Source organism: Hevea brasiliensis, chromosome 3 (genome assembly GCF_030052815.1).
Source record: "Hevea brasiliensis isolate MT/VB/25A 57/8 chromosome 3, ASM3005281v1, whole genome shotgun sequence".
In the NCBI taxonomy this organism is placed as follows: Eukaryota; Viridiplantae; Streptophyta; class Magnoliopsida; order Malpighiales; family Euphorbiaceae; genus Hevea; species Hevea brasiliensis.
The window spans coordinates 18,408,872-18,432,635 of record NC_079495.1 but is presented as its reverse complement, the minus strand read 5'-3'; the positions used below and the strand labels follow the sequence as shown (position 1 = coordinate 18,432,635).

General features: G+C 35.1%; 2 protein-coding genes and 3 long non-coding RNA genes across 6 annotated transcripts; 3 read left to right on the top strand and 2 right to left on the bottom strand.

The window, feature by feature from the left end:
* Nucleotides 1–796: 796 nt before the first annotated feature.
* On the top strand, nucleotides 797–2,937 carry LOC131178646 (uncharacterized). Of its 2 annotated transcripts, none has more exons than XR_009147589.1 (4): nucleotides 797–1,566; nucleotides 1,790–1,911; nucleotides 2,221–2,457; nucleotides 2,567–2,937. It is a non-coding gene; the product is annotated as an uncharacterized LOC131178646 (long non-coding RNA). The 2 variants fall into 2 exon arrangements; XR_009147588.1 differs by having other exon boundaries at nucleotides 2,212–2,457.
* Nucleotides 2,938–3,476: 539 nt separating this feature from the next.
* On the bottom strand, nucleotides 3,477–4,391 carry LOC110636132 (uncharacterized). Its single transcript, XR_009147590.1, has 2 exons — nucleotides 3,896–4,391; nucleotides 3,477–3,719 (listed from the first exon to the last, which is right to left on the bottom strand). It is a non-coding gene; the product is annotated as an uncharacterized LOC110636132 (long non-coding RNA).
* Nucleotides 4,392–11,117: 6,726 nt separating this feature from the next.
* On the top strand, nucleotides 11,118–11,943 carry LOC131178647 (uncharacterized). The gene is made up of 2 exons (XR_009147591.1): nucleotides 11,118–11,341; nucleotides 11,453–11,943. It is a non-coding gene; the product is annotated as an uncharacterized LOC131178647 (long non-coding RNA).
* A 1,925-nt stretch (nucleotides 11,944–13,868) lies between these two features.
* On the bottom strand, nucleotides 13,869–18,590 carry LOC110642382 (uncharacterized). Its single transcript, XM_058143898.1, has one exon. It carries the CDS (start codon nucleotides 17,998–18,000, stop codon nucleotides 17,218–17,220), a length of 783 nt encoding a protein of 260 aa, XP_057999881.1. The 5' UTR covers nucleotides 18,001–18,590; the 3' UTR covers nucleotides 13,869–17,217.
* Nucleotides 18,591–19,955: 1,365 nt separating this feature from the next.
* LOC131178644 (disease resistance protein RGA2-like) lies at nucleotides 19,956–21,123 on the top strand. The gene is made up of 2 exons (XM_058143899.1): nucleotides 19,956–20,720; nucleotides 20,887–21,123. Exon 1 carries the CDS (start codon nucleotides 19,971–19,973, stop codon nucleotides 20,718–20,720), a length of 750 nt encoding a protein of 249 aa, XP_057999882.1. The 5' UTR covers nucleotides 19,956–19,970; the 3' UTR covers nucleotides 20,887–21,123.
* The last annotated feature ends 2,641 nt before the right edge of the window (nucleotides 21,124–23,764 follow it).

The following is a 23,764-nucleotide window of genomic DNA, read 5'->3' as shown; positions in this document are numbered from 1 at the left end:
CTATTGACAAGTTGACTCAAGGTTGTTGTATGTAATCGATATCGATATAACAGTCTATATAAGCATTTATTAAATAGATCAGTAAACTGAATACGTTTTTATCACAGCAACTAGAGCAGTATACCAGATTTCCTATCTGACAACACAACAGATAGCCAATGTAATATATCGGATATCGCAGATTTTGCAAGAAACTATTTTTCTCGGATAGCGGAAGATCAACAGCATAAGATATCAATTTTCATATCAGCAAAAGCATATCATTCATAAAGCTAAATTGCAAAAATGTAAAGAGCAAGGGTTGAGAAAATGAACACTAGAATTTTTATAGTGGTTCGGCTTTAACTAGCCTACATCCACTCTCTCAAAGATCCCACTTTGAGTCTTCACTCCACTATTCTTCTCTTTTCAAGGCAAGAGACAAAGCCCTTTACAAATCTTCTCAACAAAGCTTTTACAAGTAGCTTCACACTTCTACCAAGTGTTATCCCAAACACTTATCACAACCAAGCTTCAATAGGTGCTTGAAAGACCTCTCACAAATGATAATAATGTGTTTAAAAAACTCACTCTCACTCAATTACAACAGATACTATAAAGAAGAGTTGAGTAAATAAGCCAATGATGAGCAATAAATCACTTTGAGCACTTTGAATGAAAGCTTTAAAGATTTTGAACAGTAGAGGGACTTTCATTAAGTGCAAAATGGCCAAAGGAAGGTGTATTTATAGCTTTGGAACGTTTTTTACCGTTGCAGAACTCATTTGAACGTTCTGAATACAATTTCAAGAAAATAGCCGTTATTTTGTCGTTTTCTGCGATGTTGTGCAGAATTGAAACAGTTAGCGTACTTGAGAAAATAGCAAACCAGTTAGCATACTAAAATAAGTAAAAAACTAGTTAGCATACCAGGAAAACTTTTCTGCATAACTTTCAAAACTATAAAACTTCACACCAAATCATAGTTAAACATTTTTTTTTTTAGGCCAATAATCATGATGTTTCAAAGAAAAATCATTTGAGGGATTGAAAATAAGGATCATTGACTTTTACTCCTCAATTCTTTTCACAAGTAATCCTAAGAAATAAAACTAACTCTAATACTATATGTACCTTCAATTCTGATGTTCAATGCAGCCTTGGAAGGTAACCTTTTCTTCTTTTATCTCTTTTGCTTCGTCTTGTGTTATCCTTAGAATGTCATCCTTTCTTCATAAGCACGAATCCATCATGAAATCCTTTTGTCCTTTTTCTTTGAGATACACAACACTTAAAACAATGTTAGTTTGATTCTAGTTGAGTTTTAGTATCATCAAAATCTATGCTCCTTTGAGCTTGTGGGGTCAACAATTTGTATCTCTAAACTCTTGTTTCTTTTACTTTTAAATTATATTGTAAATATATGAAGTATTTACATTTGCGATAGTGCTTCATCTTTGTTTGTGATCAAGTCCTAAGAAATTTTGCTCATGATGGAACGATAGTTGTTTTCTCTGTTCACCAACCCAATTTCGATGTCTGTGATCAGCCGCTGTTTACTCTGGAGAAGCAAAGATGGCTACAAAGGTGAGTTAAGTTCAAATTTGAATTATATTTGATCAGTAAAAGAAAAAGGTATCGTATCATTTTGTTAGGATGTAATTGAATGAAATATAATGTCAAAAAATAATATTCCAGTCCATTCAATTTAAAGAAAACTCAAAGACAATTTGTACGTTTAATTTAACAGTTTGTGCTATGTGTTTCCACTAATACTCAAGTTAATTTGTTTGGAACATTTTGTCTTCAGGGGCTTCCAGAATCATCAGATTCTTGAGTCAACATCAGAGATCAAATCAGTGCTTGTCGAGAAATACCAGGCTTCTACATTCAACAAAAACAAGGAAAAGATTGCAAGAAATCACGTGCACTGTATGTAGTTTCTACTCAGTAATTTGATTATAGTCAATAATTTATTTTTCATTGGTTTCTTCAATCATCTTGACATTAAAATTTAATAACATTAATTAGAAAAAAGAAGAAAAAGTAAAGGTTCTCCACCTTGGCACAATAGTAAAGTTGGTCTTTTGTGACTGAAAGGTAATGTGTTCCAAATCCTAGAAATAAACTCTTGCAATGCAGGGAGTCTTATGCATTGGGGATAAGCTTTTAGGAAAAAGAAGAAACCACAGGAACTCTCTTTTAAACTGATTTCCAATTGATAAAATACAGATATTGCAGGAAGAACATATCAATGAATCAAACACAAGTTATCCCAGCTGGTGGAAGCAGTTAAGCACATTGACTCATTGTTCATTCATAACATGTCCAGAGACTTGGGTACTATTGGATGAGAATGTTGTTCTACATTATGGTATGCATAGGTGCTGGGCTCTCTTTGGGAGAGGAGGATGTGCTGGGTTTCTATATGGCTTCATCTCTTGAAGGCTTACCTTTTGCCATGGAGGAAAAAAAAAGGTAAGGAATAATACCTACACTGCACTATTCTTGGAAAGTTTGGATTTGGATTCTAAATTAGTGGGACATTAGTTTTTGTTTGCTAAGCTTGTTTTATGTCCCTTTGTAGAGTGGAAGACTTTAGTCTATGGGTCTTTCATAGACTCTCAGTTTGGACGTCCTCATCCACTTTCCTTTTGGTTTGCTCCACCTGAGAGTGTGAAACCGAACATCTATGGCTCTTCGTGAGGGAAACCTGGTCCTTGTTCCATTGGGGGTGTTCTCTGTGATCACAGAGGTTTATATAAACGTGTCTTTTCCAAGTGATGCAAATTTGGCTGCGGATTGTTTAGCTAAGCAGGGTCACTCTCACATGTCTTCATGGCTTTCTTTTAGAATAGTCTTTTCTGATTTCCTATGATTTGAATTTAGTTGAATTGTACATTTTCTTTTTGGGTTCTTATTGGGGTGAGGCGTTTGCTGCTTTAGGTCCGATCTTGTGGGGTTGCAGCTCCCCTCATCTTTCATGTCTCTCTTTTTCTTTAATGAAATTTCTTGCTTATCAAAAGAAAAGTCCAATTCAGCTAATGGTTGCCACCGCTAACATTGGATTAATAATATCAATTACCAATTGAATTCTTGTAAAACCCTACATTCCAAACAAGGGGAAAGCTTGCACCATTTGAAGTATCCTTTAAATTTATTTGTTAATTGTAATTTAGAGAACATGAAAGACATCAAGCTCCATAATTTACATGTGTCCCTTCCCTTTGTCAATATGAATATTCATTTTCACAATTTGATTTGATTTACCGTAAAATGGTTCAGTTTGGCATCTGAAAAAAAAAATTCCATTTTTAAATTACTTTCCAATATTTTGAGAATTAAAGCAAACCATGAATATATATATACACGCGCTCTCACTCTCCATATATAATTCCAGAGAGACAAGGGGTGATTGAAAATGCAAGCAGATCCCACCATGTGGCCAAAAAATTACGTAGGCGAAACTGAAGCACTACCAAATGTACAAGACTGAATGAAATACAAAAATGGAATTCTATATTTAAAATTGCTTTGGGAGGTCTGCATGTATAATCTACACTGCAGTGTTTAACAATACAAAGTATCGACGTAAGAATTATAATGCATTATTTGGCTATAACCCTTTGCTAGGAACAAAATTGAATGACAAAATGCTGGCAACTGCAAATTCATTGCTTAGAATACCCTCTCATGTATTTGCTTCAATGAATTCTCTGTCTCTTTCTTCATTTTGACTCCTGATACAGTTCCGCATCACCAACGTAGAACATTTTAAAGCAGTCACAAACAATAAACCATGTAAATGATAGCTAAATGTATATAAACGAACGGAAGGAAGAATGGATTGTTTATAAACAATCGAAATGGCATACAGATAATGAAAGACGTATGCAAATAACACAATCTAGCCAACCTGAGCAGGTCCTTGTCCATAATTCCGGCTGCTTCAGCTATTTCTTGATCTTCCTCGATATCAATTTCAACAAAATGCACATTTTGATCAAATTCATCAATCACCTGCCATTTAGTAAAAAGGTCATGAACATGACAAAATGTACTATCACTCGAATATCAATCAACCTAAAATAAGAATGAATAATTTGCCATGTGCATCAGAACCTCTGCCAGGTTCCTTCGTACACTTTTGGTATCTTTATTCCAGTAGTTCAATTTCTTGGGGCTAATGTAGAGTTGACTTTTATTTGTCATGTTATGTACATTACATTTGAACAACCAGATTAAAACACTGTTTTGCATTGCAGTTTTAGGGGCATTTCACTCACCAGTTTCATTAAAGGGAAAAGAAGCGCTATTCAAATTTTTAAGACAATCTTGAAGATTGACCAAGAATTTGAGGTTGATAAATGTCAGCGTTTAATTATGCATTCAGCCTTTTTATTTATTTATTTATTTATGGCCCAATATATAAATTCACCCATGAACTTTATCGAAAAGGCAACTCAAACTTTCACAATATCCTATCACACACTTCAACTCCTAAACAATAGAATTAAGAGAACCCTACAATTCTCTGACCAGATAGTGTGTTATACAATCACGATGATATGGATAAATGGGGCTGACATGGACAAGTGAAAACTTAAAAATAAAGTAAAACAAAATAGATGTAAAAAAAGCTAGCCTCTCTCATCCAGCACCTTTCTCTCACCTTTTCTACTCAACAAAGTTACTACAAGATCAGTGCTCTGTTTCCTATCCTCCAAGCAATGGCATCAGTTTGTCGACTCTTCAACACCAACATGCTATGCCAGTTTGACGACGATGAAGATGAACGTGGCATTGAAGTTGATCGCCATTCTGGCTGCAACCTCTCTTACCGTAGAGATGATTTCTTCTCATGTAGCTGTCTTTTCAGTCCTTTATAAGTTTGTGTTTCTTTTTTTTTTTTTTAATCTAAAAGATGAAACGATTGATCTAATATCAGTAGATAAAACCTGCAACTGTAAGCAACCAAGCAAGCTAGCAAAAGAAGCATATTCATTAAATCATCGTTAGACCATTGATCTGAATCTCGATACCTAGATTTGTCTCCAAAGGAATCGCTAGTAAAGCGTTACAAGCCTATTTGGCGTATTCTATTGATCTCTAATAATCTTTTCTAAAAGGGCAATAATAATGGGGACAGTTGGAAACTGGGTTTTGGCCTTAGTCGTCAAAAGCCTTGATTATGATTTACGATGAAGCTTAAAAATGTGACTTTAAGATCTGAGTTTGATGAAGTTAATCATGGGAGTCCTACTGTAATTTTGTCTATCAAACCATGATCTAAGGATTGCTCAAAATCTGTTCTGCTATTAGCTTTCTGTAATCAAGACTGTTGTCTACTGCCAACTGATGTAGAACAAAGAGAAAGAACCAAGAAGAAGGAGAAATCAAGGATCAATCCTTGAAAAGAGAACTAATTCTCCTGATATTATTGATATCAAAAAAATTGTCATAACACAACTTGTTTAATAACAATAGAAACCCTAGGTCTTATTTATAGAATTAGGAATCCCAATTCCATTAGGATTTTAGAACCCTAATTCAATCCTAATTAGGAATACTAAATTAAAACAAAATAAACTAGAAAATAATAAAATTCCTAAATAATAGACCTAATAAAAATAAAATTCCTAGATAAAACTTTTAAATTTCTTCATTTTACATGGAATATAATTCCTAAATTGTATCAGGAATATCATATTCTTATTTTGCATTATTCTCCCCTGGTTGGAAAAAACACATCCTCGAGTCTTGAAGTGCGACAATCAGAAACTACATTAAGAGAGCAATCAACTTTTTATTCTTGTATGGTAGCAAGAAGCTAAAAATCAAGCACTTCATGTTTTCCTTTGCATCTCTAAAATGATCTAGACAAACAAAATCAAATGGATTACAGTTGAAAGGCTCTTCAAATCAATAGAAATAACTTGATTTTCTTCAATCTCCATTGAAGTTTCCATAAAGTGATCTTCTTTGTTCTGCAATTTATCCTCATCAAGTTTTGCTTTTGCATTTTCATCAATTTCTTACCCTAGAATAGCCTCTTCAACAGGTGTATATTCAATACTCAAATCTTTAGATTCTTCGATCTTAGGTTCTTCAGGTTGCTCGTTTTCAATTTCATCTTCAAACTCAAGTTGCTTTTCAAATTCAAGCTTCTCTTGTTGTTGGCTTGCTTTTTCAAGACTTCTTGACTTAATATTTTCAGAACATTGTATCTAACTATTCTCTCAATTGGAACAAATGTGCTTCTTTCCATGCTTCAAATTCTTCACGTTCGTTATGCTTATCTTGTTGATGGGCTTGTTGATCATGATACCCATTCTTACATTCTTCAAGTGCTTTCTCCATATATTGTAATATTAGTTGAATATCTTGATACTCATCAATGCCCCTCGCCTTTGTCGTTGGGGTGGACGCCTCTTCGAAGCCAGGCAAAGTGATGCTAGGCGAGGCGCTAAAGGGTCGCCTCGCCTCGGCGCCTTAATTTAATAACATTGAACACACTTTATCAAGTTGTTTATAATAATCATCAATTTCATCTTATATTCTTTGAATTACATCCCATAACTCATCTTGTACTTTAGAATCATCAATATCATCTTCTAATCTTTCAATCCACATTATGATTTCAAATTAAGGAAGTATAACTCATTGAAGAAAACTGAAATTTTAGCAATTTAAGAGTCATTTTCATATATATATAAAAAAGGAATCGAGCAGATTCCTTGACCAGACCCAATGGATTTTTGTAGCTAGGAAGTCGGATAACAGTTCTGACAACAAAGATGGGCAGATCGACGACTGGAGAAGGGCTAACGAGGGTCAGATGCCATAGAAATCTAGAAAACTTACAGGTCTAGATTCAAGTCAAGATCTAATCCGATCATATCTTCTTTTCCAAGAAGTTGCAAGTGATCGGAAAAGCATTGGAAGGGTCGCCTGGATATCACTAGTGGATTGGCAATGGCAATGCTTGGGTTTGAAGGCCGGATGATGGTGTATGGTGAGGGGTGCTGGGTTGCGTTGTTTCTCAAAGCTTTTTTTTTTTTTTAATCAGTAAACAAGGCAAAAAATTTTTGGACAGATTAGAGGGAAATTTTGAGGGCACAATGTAAGGTCTGAAAGTTTGCGAAAGCTTATGAAAATTGGGATTGAATATAGGCTCTGATACCAAAATTGATGTAAAACAAAGAGAAAGAACCAACAAGAAGGAGAAATCAAGAACTAATCCTTGAGGAGAGAACTAATTCTCAAGACATTATTGATCTCACATAAATTGTCATAACAAAACTTGTCCAATAACAATAGAAACACTAGGTCGTATTTATAGAATTAGGAATCTCACTCATATTAGGATTTTAGAACCCTGATTCAATCCTACTTAGGAATGCTAAATTGAAACAAAATAAGCTAGGAAATAATAAAATTCCTAAATAATAGACCTAATAAGAATAAAATTCCTAAACAATAGAACTCCTAAATTTCCTAATTTTAAATGGAATATAACTCCTAAATTGCATTAGGAATATCATCTTCCTATTCTACATTACCAACATTGAGTTCAACTCCACTTGTTTTTAGGCTATTGATAATTTTATATTGAGCCTTTAATCACCTTCACCAAGAAAAGTGTGCATTGGCGCTAGGCTCTCTTTAGGAGAGGAAGATGTGCTGGGTCTGTATATGGCTTCGTCTCTTGGAGAATTACCTTTTGCCATGGAGGAAATCAAAGGTAAGAAACAATACCTACACTGCCCCTGTTCTTGGAAAGTTTGGACTTGGATTCTAAGATAGTGGTATATTAATTTTTGTTTGCTGAGCTCTGCTTTATGTCCCTTTGTGGAGTGGAAGACTTTAGCCAATTTGTCTTTTCATAGACTCTCGGTTTGGAAGTCCTCATCCACTTTCCTTTTGGTCTGCTGCACCTGACTGTGTGAAACGGAACATCGATGGCTCTTCGTGAGGGAAACCTGGTCCCTGTTATATTGGGGGGTGTTCTCCGTGATCACAGAGGTTTATACATATGTGTCTTTTCTAAGTGAAGCAAGTTTGGCTGCCGATTGTTCAGCTAACCGAGGTCACTCTCGCATGTCTTCATAGCTTTCTTTTAGAATTGTCTGGATTTTGCTGTGTCTTTGTTGATCTGATATGACTTTAGCCTGTTTTTGTTCTTATTGGGGTGAGGAGGTTGCTGCTTTAGGTCCGGTCTTGTGGGAATGCCTGTTGGCATGGGCTAGGTTGCAGCTCTCCTCATCTTCTGTATCTCTCTTTTCTCTAATGAAATTTCTTGCTCATAAAAAAATTAAGAAAATCTAATCCTTTGATGGCTGTAGTAGATGCCATTTGTGTTGATGCAAGTCAATTACCAATTAATTTGGTTTTGTTTATGTGCTTGTTTCATTGAGCTGTTGAGGTGCTGGTGTATGTCAATTACCAATTTAATATGTTTGGTGGTTGCTACAACTAATATTGGATTCCTGAACCAACACCTAATTACAATGGCTAAACCAAACTCGTTCCTAAATTTTGCAACTATATATCACAATGCATCCAAAGCTGAAGAGTGTGGGAATCCTTGAGACAATGTATGGGATCGACCTTCGTCATTACAAGCGGTGATTTCATAGAACTTATGCTAAGCATAAGGGGTGAGTTTTCTATGCCATAAGAATTCTCCGCTACTAATAAATCATTTGTCAGAAAATTCAATTAAATTCTCATAAAGTCATGCTTGATTTTCATCGGCTCTAACTGAAATTAATATGATCAAATGATTATGTTGTCCACGTACTCTTATCTCTCTTTATACAATATAATTCAAGGGAGACAAGGGGGTGTTTGAAAATGCCTGCAGATTCCATCAGTACATATATCTTAAAGAGTCGCTATGTGACCAAAAAAATTACATAGGCGAAGCTGAAATACAAGAATGGAATTTTATATTTAAAATTGCCTTGGCAGGTTTGCATGTATAATCTACAATGCAGTGCTTTAACAATACAAAGTATCATTGTAAGAATTATGATGCTTTATTTGGCTATAACCCTTTGCTCGGAACAAAACTTAATGACAAAATGATGGCAACTGCAAATTCATTTCCTAAAATACCCTCTCATTTATTTGCTTCAACGAATCCTCTGTCATCTTTCTTCATTTTGACTCCTGATACAGTTCTGCGAGACCAACATAAAACATTTTAAAGGAGCCACAAACAATAAACCATGTAAATGATAGCTAAATGTATATAAACAAACGGAAGGAAGAATGGAAAGAAAACCGATCTAAAACTCATATAGATGCAAATAAAACAATATAGCCAACCTGAGCATCTCCTTGTTCTTGAAGAATTCCACACATGGTGTACTCATAATGCCTGCTACTTCTGCTATTTCTGAATCTTCCTCGATATCAATTTCAACAAAATGTACGTTTTGATCAAATTCATCAATCACCTCCCATTTAGTCATGGAAAAAGGTCATGAACATAACAAGATGTACTATTACTCGAATGTCAATCACAATAAAATAAGAATAAATAATTTGCCATTGCATGAGAATCTCTGCCAGGTTCCTTCATACACTTTTGGTATCTTTATTCCAGTAGTTAATGAAAATAAAATTTTAAAATTACATAAAAAAATATGCCAACTAACATTTTGCAATGGTATTTATTGACCACCCCTTATTTAGTCGGTAAATATGAATAAGCAAATAAAAAAATTAATTATTAAAATGAGATATAAATGTTTATCGACTCAATATTATAGTCAGTATTTACTACAATTGCTAAATAGTTGACAAGTAATGACTAAAAAATGGTTGGTAAATGGCAGCTACTCCCATGGTGCCCTACGATCCGCCTATAATAGTGCCAACCCAATCTCCACCGTTTACCATCTAGTAATTTGGTCAGTAATTTTATCGGCTAATTAAAGAGTAGGTGGTCGGTAAAATTTACCTACGACTTAATTAGTGGACAACTTGGTTGTGATCGATATTTGGTCGGTTAATGGAATTACCGGCTAGAATTTTCCTTAAATTAATAGTTGGTAATCTTTGTAGATATAATGTTAATTACTTGTGGTGAGTTTTGTATTCTAAATATATTTCTAGACCTCCAAGAATTTTTTTTTTTTTTTGGAATTTTCGAGAATTATTCTGATCTCAAGGTAGAGCAAAAAGACTAGAAAAGCATTTTGGATTCAGACAGATTCAAATCAGGCCTATCTTGGCCAAATCAAATCGAAACCCCCTTCTTCTATTTCTTGCTTGCTGTCTCCCCTCCCCGGTTTCCTTTTCTCCTTCTTCCTTCTCCCTTCAATCAGCCTAGTCGCTGTCGAGGTCACCAAACCTCGCTCATCGTCCAGTGCATCTCCCTATAAACTATCCTCTTTGCTAATTCCATCTCTTCTAACGTCAATGATCTTCCTCAGGTTGTGTTCGTTCACATATGGAGAATGCCTGTTGGCATGGGCGAGGTTGCAACTCTCCTCATCTTCAACATCTCTCATTTTCTTTAATCAAATTTTTTGGTTATCAAAAAAAAAAAAAAAATCAATCCATTAATGGCTATAGTAAACCAAAAAAGTCCTAAATCTTGCAACTATACATCACAATTTGTATTATAGGGTCACTAGAAGAATGATATTTATTTTCCTTCCCCTTCCTCAATCAGTGTATGATGATAATGATGATGATATTATGTTTATTTATTTTTTTATAATTAGTATTTTGTAATTATAAAAAATTAATAGTAATATTTAAAATTGAATACTTTTATATAATTTTTTAAAAACAATATTATCGTGTATTGATGTAATTATTTAAATATAATTTTTGTTTCTTAACCTAAAAATATTTTCAAATTAAAAGCTACTATGATAATGAATATAACAGTTTTAAAGTATTATAAATTCACGTAAGTATATAATTTGCATGACAATAGCATAATTAATAATTGATAAAAATGAAAAGAAAAGCATTTAGTAACCGTTTACTTGGAAAAAAAAAATTGATTTAACATTTTAATTTAAAATTTATCCAAAAATATATTTCATAAGTAACAAAAGGTAGCCATTAGGATTTGAACACCAGCAACAAGGCTAAAAGGAGAATGGGCCAAAACATCCATAAACATGTCAGTGTATCAAACATAAGTTATTCCAGCTAGTGCAAGCAGTTAAGCACATTGACTCATTGTTCATCCATAAGCATGTCCAGAGACTTCGGTACTATTGGATGAGAATGGTATGCATTGGTGCTATGCTCTCTTTCGGAGGGGAAGATGTGCTGGGTCTCTATATGGCTTCGTCTCTTGGAGACTTACCTTTTGCCATGAAGGAAAACAAAGGTAAGAAATAATACCTACACTGCCCCTGTTCTTGGAAAGTTTGGACTTGGATTCTAAGATAGTGGTATATTAATTTTTGTTTGCTGAGCTCTGTTTTATGTCCCTTTGTAGAGTGGAAGATTTCAGCCTGTGGGTCTTTTCATAGACTCTCAGTTTGGAAGTCCTCATCCACTTTCCTTTTGGTCTGCTCCACCTGGTTGTGTGAAACAGAAAATCAATAGCTCTTCGTAAGGGAAACCTGGTCCCTGTTTCATTGGGGGTGTTCTCCGTGATCACAGAGGTTTATACATGTGTGTCCTTTCTAAGTGAAGCAAATTTGGTTGCCTATTGTTTAGCTAACCAGGGTCACTCTCGCATGTCTTCACAGCTTTTTTTTTTTAGAATTGTCTGGATTTTGCGGTGTCTTTGTTGATCTGATATGATTTTAGTCTGTTTTGGTCCTTATTACGGTGAGGAGGTTGCTGCTTTACGTCGGGTCTTGTGGGGAATGTCTGTTGGCATGGGCTAGGTTGCAGCTTTCCTCATCTTCTGTATCTTCTTTTTCTTTAATGAAATTTCTTGCTAATAAAAAAAATTCAAAAAGAAAATCAATTACCAATTAACTTGATTTTTTCTGTGTGCCTGTTTCATTGAGCTATTGAGGTGCTGGTGTATGTCAATTACCAATTTAATATGTTTAGTGGCTGCTACCACTAGCATTGGATTACTAAACCAACAGCTAATTACAATGGCTAAACCAAACATGTCCTATAACCAAGTAAGTCCTAAACTTTGCAACTATATGTCACAATGCATGCAAAGTTGAAGGGTGAGGGAATCCTTGAGACAATGTATGGGATCGACCTTCATCATTATGAGCGGTGCTTTTCATAGCAGTTGTGCTAAGCATAAGGGGTGAGTTTTCCATGCCATAAGAATTCTCCGCATAGTAGTTTTCCCTTTCTTTAAAATAAATCATTTGTAAGAAAATTCAATTAAATTCTCACAAAATCATGCTTGATTTTGATTGGCTCTAACTGAAATTAATATGATCATATGATTATGTTGTCCATGTACTCTATCCCTCTCTATACAATATAATTCAAGAGAGACAAGGGGGTGGTTGAAAATGCATGCCGATTCCATCAGTACATATATCTTAAAGAGTCGCTATGCGAATGAAAAAATTACATAGGCGAAGCTCAAGCACTACCAAATGTACAAGACTGAAGGAAATACAAGAATGGAATTTTAAATTTAAAATTGCTTTGGGAGGTCTGCATGTATAATCTACAATGCAGTGTTTTGCAATACAAAGTACCATTATTTGGCTATAACCCTTGCCAGGAACAAAATTGAATGACAAAATGCTGGTGACTGCAAATTCATTGCTTAAAATACCCTCTCATTTATTTGCTTCAATGAATTCTCTGTACTCTTTCTTCATTTTGACTCGTACAGTTCTGCGAGACCAACATAGAACATTTTAAAGCAGCCAGATAATGACAGAGGCATGCAAATAAAACAATCTAGCCAACCTGCGCATCTCCTTGTTCTTGAAGAACTGCACACAGGGTGTACCCTCAATATCAATTTGAACAAAATGCACATTTTGATCAAATTCATAAATCACTTGCCATTTAGTCATGGAAAAAGGACATGAACAAAACAGGATGTACTATTACTTGAATGTCAATCAACATAGATTAAGAATGAATAATTTGCCACGTAAATGAGAACCTGGGCCAGGTTCCTTCATACACTTTTGATATCTTTATTCCATTTATTCAGTTTCTTGGGGCTTGTGTAGAGTTGACTTTTATTTGTCATGTTATGCACATTACATCAGAATAACCAGATTTAAGCACTGTTTTGCATTGCAATTTTAGTGGCATTTCGCTCACCAGTTTTGTTAAAGGGGAAAGAAGGGTGGTTCAAATTTTGAAGACAATCATGAAGATCAACCAAGAATTTGAGGTTGATAAAGGCCCATTAATCAAAGATATGCATCCTAGAAATGCAAGCCTCAAAATGTAGCGTATGATTTTTAATGCATCAATTTCAAGCTGTGATTATTCACTCTGAAGTGGCCATTGTTGTGAATATAAACTTTTAAAAAATAGGATCTTTTAAATGATATTGTTTGAAACTTTTGGACCTTCAGTTTGCAACTGCTTAGTTAAGAAGAATTGGGATTTTGTTGAATATTTTCCAACATACTTTTTTAATATACCGAAATGTGACTGATGACATCTTGACAACAAATATTTTACTCATAAGCTCGAAGGTTGAAGCCACAACTTCATTCAACAGTGGTTGGTATTGTTTAATATTTTATCGCCAATTTTGCCGCGAGTCTGTCAGGAATTGGTCTCATAGACTTCTCAAGACCTGACGGTGGAGCTCAGACCAGCAACTCCTTCAATCACAGAGTACCAACGTGAGTAACAAAAGAATAGAAGAAAGAAAGAATAAAGAAAGAGAAGAAGATTCGAGGAAGAAGAGAGAGAGAGAGAGAGAGAGAGAGAGAGAGAGAGAGAGAGAGAGAGAGAGTAAATGATTGTATTATTGATCAGATAAATCCTAATCCAAGATTTGTACAGTATTTATGCTTGCTAGTACAATGAGTTTATGGTTGTAACAAGTGCTAGCTTCAGTAACAAATTACAAACAAACTCCTTAACTGTTCCCTCCTAAAGTACAACTCAGCAAGGATCCTCTTGACTGTTGACTTCTCCCTCTTCTTGAGTTACTGTCACAACATTACCTCCCTCCGCAACAGCATTCTTGTCCTCAAGAATGATCTGTGGAAATTGTTGTGAAATAAAATTCTTATCCGCCCAAGTTGATTCTTGAATTGACAAGGTATTCCATTGCACCAACACTTGCTCCACATCTTTGCCATCCTTTTGAATAGTCCTCTTATTCAAAATTGCCACAGGACCCTTCCATAGCCGCTGTTTGTTGAACTTAGGTAAGGAACTATGAAGAAATTGATCTGCTCCCACCTTCTTCTTTAATAGTGACACATGAAAAACATCATGTATGGAGGAATCTGCAGGTAATTTCAATTTATAAGCAACTGATCCAATTCTTTGCAAAACTAAAAATGGACCATAATACTTGGGAGACAATTTCACGCATTTCCTAACTGCCATTGATAGCTGTTTATAAGGTTGCAACTTCAGAAACACCCAATCCCCAACATTAAACTATCTCTCAGTGCTCTTCAAATCGATATACTGTTTCATTCGATTTTGAGCAATCAATAAATTTTCTCTCAACACATCTGCCAATTGTTGTTTCTCTACTAGTAAATCCTCTACTTTAGCTACTGAAATTGCAGCAAGTTCTGCTATATTAAAAATGGGTGGTGGATATCCGTATAAGGCCTGGAAAGGAGACATTTTGATGCTAGAATGAAAGCTAAAATTATACCACCATTAAGCTAAACTTAGCCATGAACTCCATTTATAAGGATGCTAGAAAGTCATGCATCTAAGATAATTTTCCAAGCATCTATTGAGTCTTTCAGTCTGGCCATCTGACTGAGGATGGTAGGCTATACTCATGTGCAATTTAGTTCCCAAAGCCTTAAACAATTGTTGCCAGAAAAGACTGGTGAAGACCTTATCTCTATCACTCACCATGCTTGTAGGAACCCCATGCAACTTGAAAATGTTATCCAAGAATATCTTGGCTATTTTCTCAGCTGAATAAGGATGTGCAAGGGCTATAAAGTGAGCAAATTTAGTGAACCTATCAACAACCACCATGATGACATCTTTACCTTCAAATTTAGGCAACTGCTCTATAAAATCCATAGAAATACATGACCATGCATGAGATGGGATGGATAGTGGTTGCAATAACCCAGGGTAGGGCAATGATTCACCTTTGCATCATTGACATACGTCACAACTCATAATCCATCTCTCCACCTGCTGTAACATTTTAGGCCAATAGAACAATTGAGACAACCTGTGATAAGTCACCTTGATACTTGAATGTCCCCCAACTGGAGAATCATGAGCAGCAGAAACAAGTCTCTGTTGGAGATCAAAAGAGTCACCAATATATACCCTGCCCTTGTATCGTAACAACCCTGCTTTATATTGATAATGTGGCTTAGAATGAGGATCTATTGTAAGTGCAGTAATAAGGGCTTGAGCCAATTGATCACCCACATAACTATTATTGACTTCTTGCTGCCACACTGGCACCACAGCAGAAATGGCTTGCAATTCTCCCTGCTGATCAGTCAAGGCATATCTAGATAAGGCATCAACAGCCTTGTTTTCATGCCCAGACCTGTAATTGATTGAATAATCCAATCCCAGCAACTTCATTATGCCTTTTTGTTGCACATAAGTATGAAGCCTTTGCTGTAACAAAAACTTAAGACTCTCATGGTCAGTGTTAATAATAAAGTGAGCATTTTCCAAATAATGTCTCCATTTAGTCACTGCCACAATTACAGCTAAGAGTTCTTTCTCATATATAGATAACCCTTGGTTTTTTACTCCCAAGGACTTGCTCAAATATGCAATTGGACTCCCATTTTGCATTAAAACTGCTCCCAACCCTATATGACTAGCATCAGTCTCCAAAACAAATGGTTGGGTGAAATTAGGCAATGCCAAAACTGGGGTAGAAGACATCAGTTGCTTCAATTCATTAAAAGCTCCCTCAACTTCTTCATTCCAACAAAAAGAATTTTTCTTCAATAAATTTGTCAATGGTTTAGTAACAACCCCATAACCTTTGACAAATTTTCTATAATATCCTATAAGACCCCAAAAACTCCTCAAGGACTTCAATGAGGTAGGCCTAGGCCATTTAATCATAGCTTCAATCTTTTTAGGGTCAGTATGCACCCCTGCCCCACTGATAATATGTCCTAAATACTCTACTTCCCTTACTGCAAAAGAGCATTTAGATTTCTTGGCAAAGAGTTATTGTTGTCTCAGTATGTCAAAAACTAAGGAAAGATGTTCCAAATGATCTTGAAATGATTTAATATAGACAAGTATATCATCAAAGAAAACAAGAGCAAATTTTCTCAAATAAGGAGCAAAGATATGGTTCATGAAGGCTTGGAATGTTGCTGGGACATTGGTCAACCCAAAAGGCATAACCTTAAATTCATAGTGGCCCTGGTGTGTTCGAAATGCAATTTTAGGGGTGTCTGGCTCAGCCATCCTAATTTGGTGATACCCAGCTTTCAAATCAATTTTGGAAAAAATGGTGGCACCACACAATTCATCCAACAAGTCATCTATAATTGGAATTGGGAATTTGTTTTTAATGGTGGCATCATTAAGTTGTCTATAATCTATGCAGAACCTCCAAGTGTTGTCTTGTTTTTTTAATTAACAAAACAGGAGAGGCAAAAAGACCGTGGCTAGGTTGAATGACTCCTGTTTGTAACATTTCTTTCACTTGCTTCTCAATTTCATTTTTCTAAAAATGGTTGTATCTACAAGGTCTGAGATTTACAGGTTTGGAGTTAGGTTTGAGTTGGATAGAATGGTTATAATCCCTATAAGGTGGTAATTGCGTAGGGTCTTTAAACAGGTCTGCATAGTTGTCTAATAAAAATTGTAGTTCAGGTGGAACATCACTCTTAGATTCAACAAGTTCATCATTGACAGCAACAGCATGCAAAGAAAATAAATGAGTGAACATACCAGAAAGTCCCTTCCTGAACAATTTCTGTAATTGCCTCCCTGTCATCAGTTTTAATGAACCTTCCTTGGTCACCCCAGTAAGGTCAATTTGCTTCCCTTCCTTTTGAAATGAAACTTTTAGGTTTTGAAAATTGAAAGTGATTGGACTATAAGACCTCATCCAATCCACTCCAAGTACCATGTTATAACCACCCAAATCCAACAATCTTATGTTGAAAAAGAAGGAATGACCCTCCATATTCCACAAAACCCAACACACTTGAATCTACTACCCATCTTGTGACCATTAGCTACTGTCACAGAAAGTGGAGGGGCTTTTACCATCCTACATCCCAACTCTTTAGCAATTTTATAATCCAGGAAACTAGGTGTGCTTCCACTGTCAATTAATATGACAATTGACTGCTTGTCTACCTTCCCTTTAATCTTCAATGTATTTGGAGAAATACTGCCATCTAAGGCATGCAAGGAGATCTCAACCTCCTCTCCCTCACCTTCATAGTTCTCCTCTCCCCCCATATTCCCCACTTCTTCCAATCCCTCTTCATCAGCCTGCAATGCTAATATTTGTTGAGTCTTACATTGATGACCAGGGTAATACCTATCTCCACATTTAAAACAACTATTATTACCCTTTTTCAAGTCAGAGTTAATAAACTTTGAGGGTGGTTTCTCCAATTCAGCAACAAAGATTGGTTTAGAGAAAGAAGAACTTGGGTTTGCAGTAGAGAAATTAGGTTTAGATGTGGGATTGGCATTTCTAAACTGAGCATTTCTTGTGTTGTAGGAATTGAAGTATGGCCTAATATAAGGCTTTTGTTTTCTCAAAATAGCCTCAATGGATTGCTCTTGCAATTTTGCTTGTTCAAAGGCTTGCAACAATGATTCAGGTCTAAACATTTTAATTACAGGTCTCAATTCCTCACTCAACCCGTTGATGAAACTAGAGATAAAATAAGCTTCTGATAGACCTAGATTATACTTCAACATTAAAGCCTTAAGCTCCTCAAACTTCTCCTGATAATCCAATACTGAACCTTCTTGATTTAACTTGTTAAACTCCTCAACTACATCAGTTACAGTCAACTCCCCAAATCTCTTGCATAACTCCTCCGCAAATTCACTCCAAGATGCAGTTGGTCTACTGACTTGCCAACCTTGGAACCAAATGTCAGCTTTTTCCACCCAAAATAAAGAAGCTACTTCCACTTTTTGTTCCTCACTCACATCATAAACTTGGAAATAGTTCTGGCATTTTCTTACCTATCCTCTCGGATTACTACCATCAAATTGGGGAACATCTACCTTCAATTTCATCGCAGAATTCCTCAAATTACAAGAACTCTTATGCACCTGAGAACTATTACCAGAATCCCCATTTTCTTTCCCCTTCGGTAGCGGCAAAATACCCCTTCCTTCATTACTATTTGCTCCAATTTCAATAGGATTGACCCTAGTTCCATTCACATTAGATTGAGTTTCAGGGACTACAGGCTCCTTACCTTTCCCTTGCGATGGCTTCATCAATTCCATCATTTGACTCATCATCTCCTCCATTATATGGCTCATCATTTCTTCCATTCTATTCTTTGCTTGTTCTAACAATGAATTTAAGCATATTCTAAGTGTTTGGAGTGTAAAATGGTGCAACATTAATTCTATATTCTCCCATCGTCACACTCATTCTTGCTGTAGGCAAAAGTTAATTACAAGCAATAGATGATGAGTAATAGATCTTTGGACCCATTTTGTTTTGAAAATAGAAATGCAACAGTATCAATATATTTATCAATAAGAGATTACATTTCAATGTAAGTAAAAATTTTTTACAATATTAGACAAATAAGATGGATCAATTGAATATTTGTTTTGGCCCATTCTCCATTTAGCCTTGTTGCTGGTATTCAAATCCTAATGTCTACTTTTTTTTTTCTTTTTACTTGTGAAATATATTTTTTGATAAATTTTTAAATTAAAATGTTAATTAATTTTTTTCCCAAATAAATGGCTACTAAATGCCTTTGTTTTTATTTTTATCAATTATTAATTATATTATTGACCAACAATTACATATTTATATGAATTTATAGCACTCTAAAATTGTTATATTCATTATCATAGTAGCTTTTAATTTGAAATTATTTTTAGATTGATCAAGAAACAAAAATTATATTTAAATAATTACATCAATACACTATAATATTGTTTTTTAAAAAAAATTATATAAAAGTATTCAGTTATTAATATCGCTATTAATTTTTTATATTTACAAAATACTAATTATAAAAAATAAATAAACATATTATTATTATTATTATTATTATTATTATTATTATTATACACATACACAAGCTAATATACTTATGTTAGTGATTTTAAAGATCTTTTATGAGGTCTTAAGTTCAATTTTCTTGTCAACACTTAAGTAATTTTACCCTCATTGACAAATTGAATTGGCCGAATTAATCGGTCATTTCTTTATTCGGTCTAATAACAATCCCAGAATGTTTTGGGTTCACTTCACTAACCGGTCCAATCTGAATTTAATAATATTGATGGAGGCGGAGAATTAGGGATTTGTTTAGTGTATCAAATAATTTAATAGCCACAATAGAAACTAATGATAAAAGATAAAAATTAAATTGATAAAATAAAATTTTAATTGAATAGCATTGCCTTTAACTTTTGGCCTACAGCAAGAATGAGTGTGAAGATGGGAGAATTAATGTTAGCACCATTTTACACTCCAAACACTTAGAATATGCTTAAATTCATTTTTAGAACAAGCAAAGAATATAATTTATACTTTTATTGAGTACACTGAAAACTTGATGCTTGCCAAAGGAGTTTTCTGGCTATAAAATGGGATGTTCTCTCAGAATTTATTATTCAATTCATACCCAAATAGAAACTGATACCCGGAAAAAAAAAAAAAATCTTTTTTTTCTTGCCCACACAAAATGTCTATAGAGTCGTTAGCTTTTAATGTTACTGAGAAATTCCTAGAAAAGCTAGCATCCCATGCCTACCAAGAGATAAGTTTTGCATGGGGCTTGCAAGGGGAACTCAAAAAGCTCGAGGATATTTTGTTGACCGTGAAAGCTGTGCTATTGGATGCTGAGGAGAAGTGTTTGGCAAAGAATGGACTAGGCTGCTTGACATCTCTTAGGTTTTTGTGCATTGGTGGCTGTGAAAATTTAGATTACTTGTTTGAAGATATGCGAGGCCTCAAACATCTTCGAACACTTATTATTATTAGATGTGAAAGCCTAATCTCTTTGCCTCAAAGTATGAAGTACTTCACTGCATTAGAGACTCTTATTATCGGGGATTGCAAAAACCTCAATTTGACGATGGAGGAAGGGAAAGCCGATCAAGACTTGGCTCGATTCAGCCTTAAAAGGCTGATACTCAAAAGGTTACCCGAATTGGTAGAGTTTCCAGAATGGCTTCTTCGAGGATCCACCAACACTCTGCAACTCTTAAAACTAGAAATGTGTAGAAACCTCAAAGAATTGCCTGCGTGCCTACAGAATATAGTATCTCTTCAACAAATTGTGATTGAGGATTGTGATGAATTGAGCGAAAGATGTGAACGTGGAAAAGGTGAAGATTGGTCCAAGATTGCTCATATCCCTAAAATTGTTCTTGACGGTTCTGAGATCAATTCAATAGATGATTCTCACATCGATTCAACAAGTGAAGATTAGGTATGTATAAATTTCATCTAAAATTGTAATTTTCCTTTTTCTTTTTTATTTTAGGGATTTGCAAGTTTAGGAATTTAGCATTTTAGATTGATTTAATAAATTATTTAAATGGTTGCGCTACATGATAACCTTCTTCAGCTCATTTGGTTTTCAACTTTCGTGGCAGATATCATGGCAACTCTGCTGAAAATGCCAACTGCTGAATGTAACAATGTTTGTATTTGATGTTGTGCTTGTTCTGTGCTGTAAATTGCCAATGCATGCGTTTTATATTGTAAATAATGTTTAAGAAACTTGTTAATCTACTATTTGTATCTCTAAACTGTTGTTTCTTTTACTTTTTTATTGTAAATATAAAAAGTATTTATATTGTAAATATAAAAAGTATTTATGTCCTAAGAAATTTTGCACATGATGGAAAGCTTGTTTTCTCTGTTCACCAACCCAATTTCTCTGTCCTAAGAATTACCTTTTGCCATGGAGGAGATCAAAGGTAAGAAATAATACCTACACTGCCCCTGTTCTTGGAAAGTTTGGACTTGGATTCTAAGATAGTGGTATATTAATTTTTGTTTGCTGAGCTCTGTTTTATGTCCCTTTGTGGAGTGGAAGACTTTAGCCAATGGGTCTTTTCATAGACTCTCAGTTTGGAAGTCCTCATCCACTTTCCTTTTGGTCTGCTCCACCTGACAGTGTGAAACGGAACCTTGATGGCTCTTCGTGAGGGAAACCTGGTCCCTGTTACATTGGGGGGTGTTCTCCTTAATCACAGAGGTTTATACATATGTGTCTTTTCTAAGTGAAGCAAATTTGGCTGCTGATTGTTCAGCTAACCGAGGTCACTCTCGCATGTCTTCATAGCTTTCTTTTAGAATTGTCTGGATTTTGCTGTTGTCTTTGTTGATCTCATATGACTTTAGCCTGTTTTTGTTCTTATTGGGGTGAGGAGGTTGCTGCTTTAGGTCGGGTATTGTGGGGAATGCCTGTTGGCATGGGCTAGGTTGCAGCTCTCCTCATCTTCTGTATCTCTCTTTTCTCTAATGAAATTTCTTGCTCATAAAAAAATTAAGAAAATCTAATCCTTTGATGGCTGTAGTAGATGCCATTTGTGTTGATGCAAGTCAATTACCAATTAATTTGGTTTTGTCTATGTGCCTGTTTCATTGAGCTGTTGAGGTGCTGGTGTATGTCAATTACCAATTTAATATGTTTGGTGGTTGCTACCACTAACATTGGATTCCTGAACCAACACCTAATTACAATGGCTAAACCAAACTCGTTCCTAAATTTTGCAACTATATATCACAATACATCCAAAGCTGAAGAGTGGGAATCCTTGAGACAATGTATGGGATCGACCGTCGTCATTACAAGCGGTGCTTTTCATAAAACTTATGCTAAGCATAAGGGGTGAGTTTTCTATGCCATAAGAATTCTCCGCTACTAATAAATCATTTGTCAGAAAATTCAATTAAATTCTCATAAAATCATGCTTGATTTTCATCTGCTCTAACTGAAATTAATATGATCAAATGATTATGTTGTCCACGTACTCTTATCTCTCTTTATACAATATAATTCAAGGGAGACAAGGGGGTGTTTGAAAATGCCTGCAGATTCCATCAGTACATATATCTTAAGGAGTCGCTATGTGACCAAAAAAATTACATGGGCGAAGCTGAAATACAAGAATGGAATTTTATATTTAAAATTGCCTTGGCAGGTTTGCATGTATAATCTACAATGCAGTGCTTTAACAGTACAAAGTATCATTGTAAGAATTATAATGCATTATTTGGCTATAACCCTTTGCTCGGAACAAAACTTAATGACAAAATGATGACAACTGCAAATTCATTTCTTAAAAAACCCTCTCATTTATTTGCTTCAATGAATTCTCTGTAATCTTTCTTCATTTTGACTCCTGATACAGTTCTGCGAGACCAACATAAAACATTTTAAAGGAGCCACAAACAATAAACCATGTAAATGATAGCTAATGTATATGAACAAATGGAAGGAAGAATGGAAAGAAACCGATCTAAAACTCATCTAGATAATGAAAGAGGTGTGCAAATAAAACAATCTAGCCAACCTGAGCATCTCCTTGTTCTTGAAGAATTCCACACATGGTGTACTCATAATGCCTGCTACCTCTGCTATTTCTGAATCTTCCTCGATGTCAATTTCAACAAAATGTACGTTTTGATCAAATTCATCAATCACCTGCCATTTAGTCATGGAAAAAGTTCATGAACATAACAAGATGTGCTATTACTCGAATGTCAATCAAAATAAAATAACAAGACTTTAGCCCATGGGTCATTTCATAGACTCAGTTTGGACATCCTCATCCACTTTCCTTTTGGTCTACTTCATCTGATTATGTGAAACGGAAGGTGGATGGCTCTTTGTGAGGGAATCCTGGTCCCTGTTCCATTGGGGGTGTTCTCTGTGATCACAAAGGTTTATTTGAGTATTTTTCTAAGTGAAGCAAATATGGCTACCAATTGTTTAGCTAAGCAGGGTCACTCTCGTATGTCTTCATATCTTTCTTTTAGAATTGTCTGGATTTTGCTGTGTCTTTGTTGATCTGATATGATTTTAGTCTGTTTCGGTTCTTATTGCGGTGAGGAGGTTGCTGCTTTACGTCGGGTCTTGTGGGGAATGCCTGTTGGCATGGGCTAGGTTGCAGCTCTCCTCATCTTCTGTATCTCTCTTTTTCTTTAATGAAATTTCTTGCTAATAAAAAAAATTCAAAAAGAAAATCAATTACCAATTAATTTGATTTTTTCTGTGTGCCTGTTTCATTGAGCTATTGAGGTGCTGGTGTATGTCAATTACCAATTTAATATGTTTAGTGGCTGCTACCACTAGCATTGGATTACTAAACCAAGAGCTAATTACAATGGCTAAACCAAACATGTCCTATAACCAAGTAAGTCCTAAACTTATCAACTATATGTCACAATGCTTCCAAAGTTGAAGGGTGAGGGAATCCTTGAGACAATGTATGGGATCGACCTTTATCATTATGAGCGGTG

Coding starts and splice junctions, on each gene's coding strand:
- LOC110642382 (XM_058143898.1), bottom strand. CDS start 18,000: ATGTTGAAGTATAATCTAGGTCTATCAGAAGCTTATTTTATCTCTAGT.
- LOC131178644 (XM_058143899.1), top strand. CDS start 19,971: ATGTCTATAGAGTCGTTAGCTTTTAATGTTACTGAGAAATTCCTAGAA.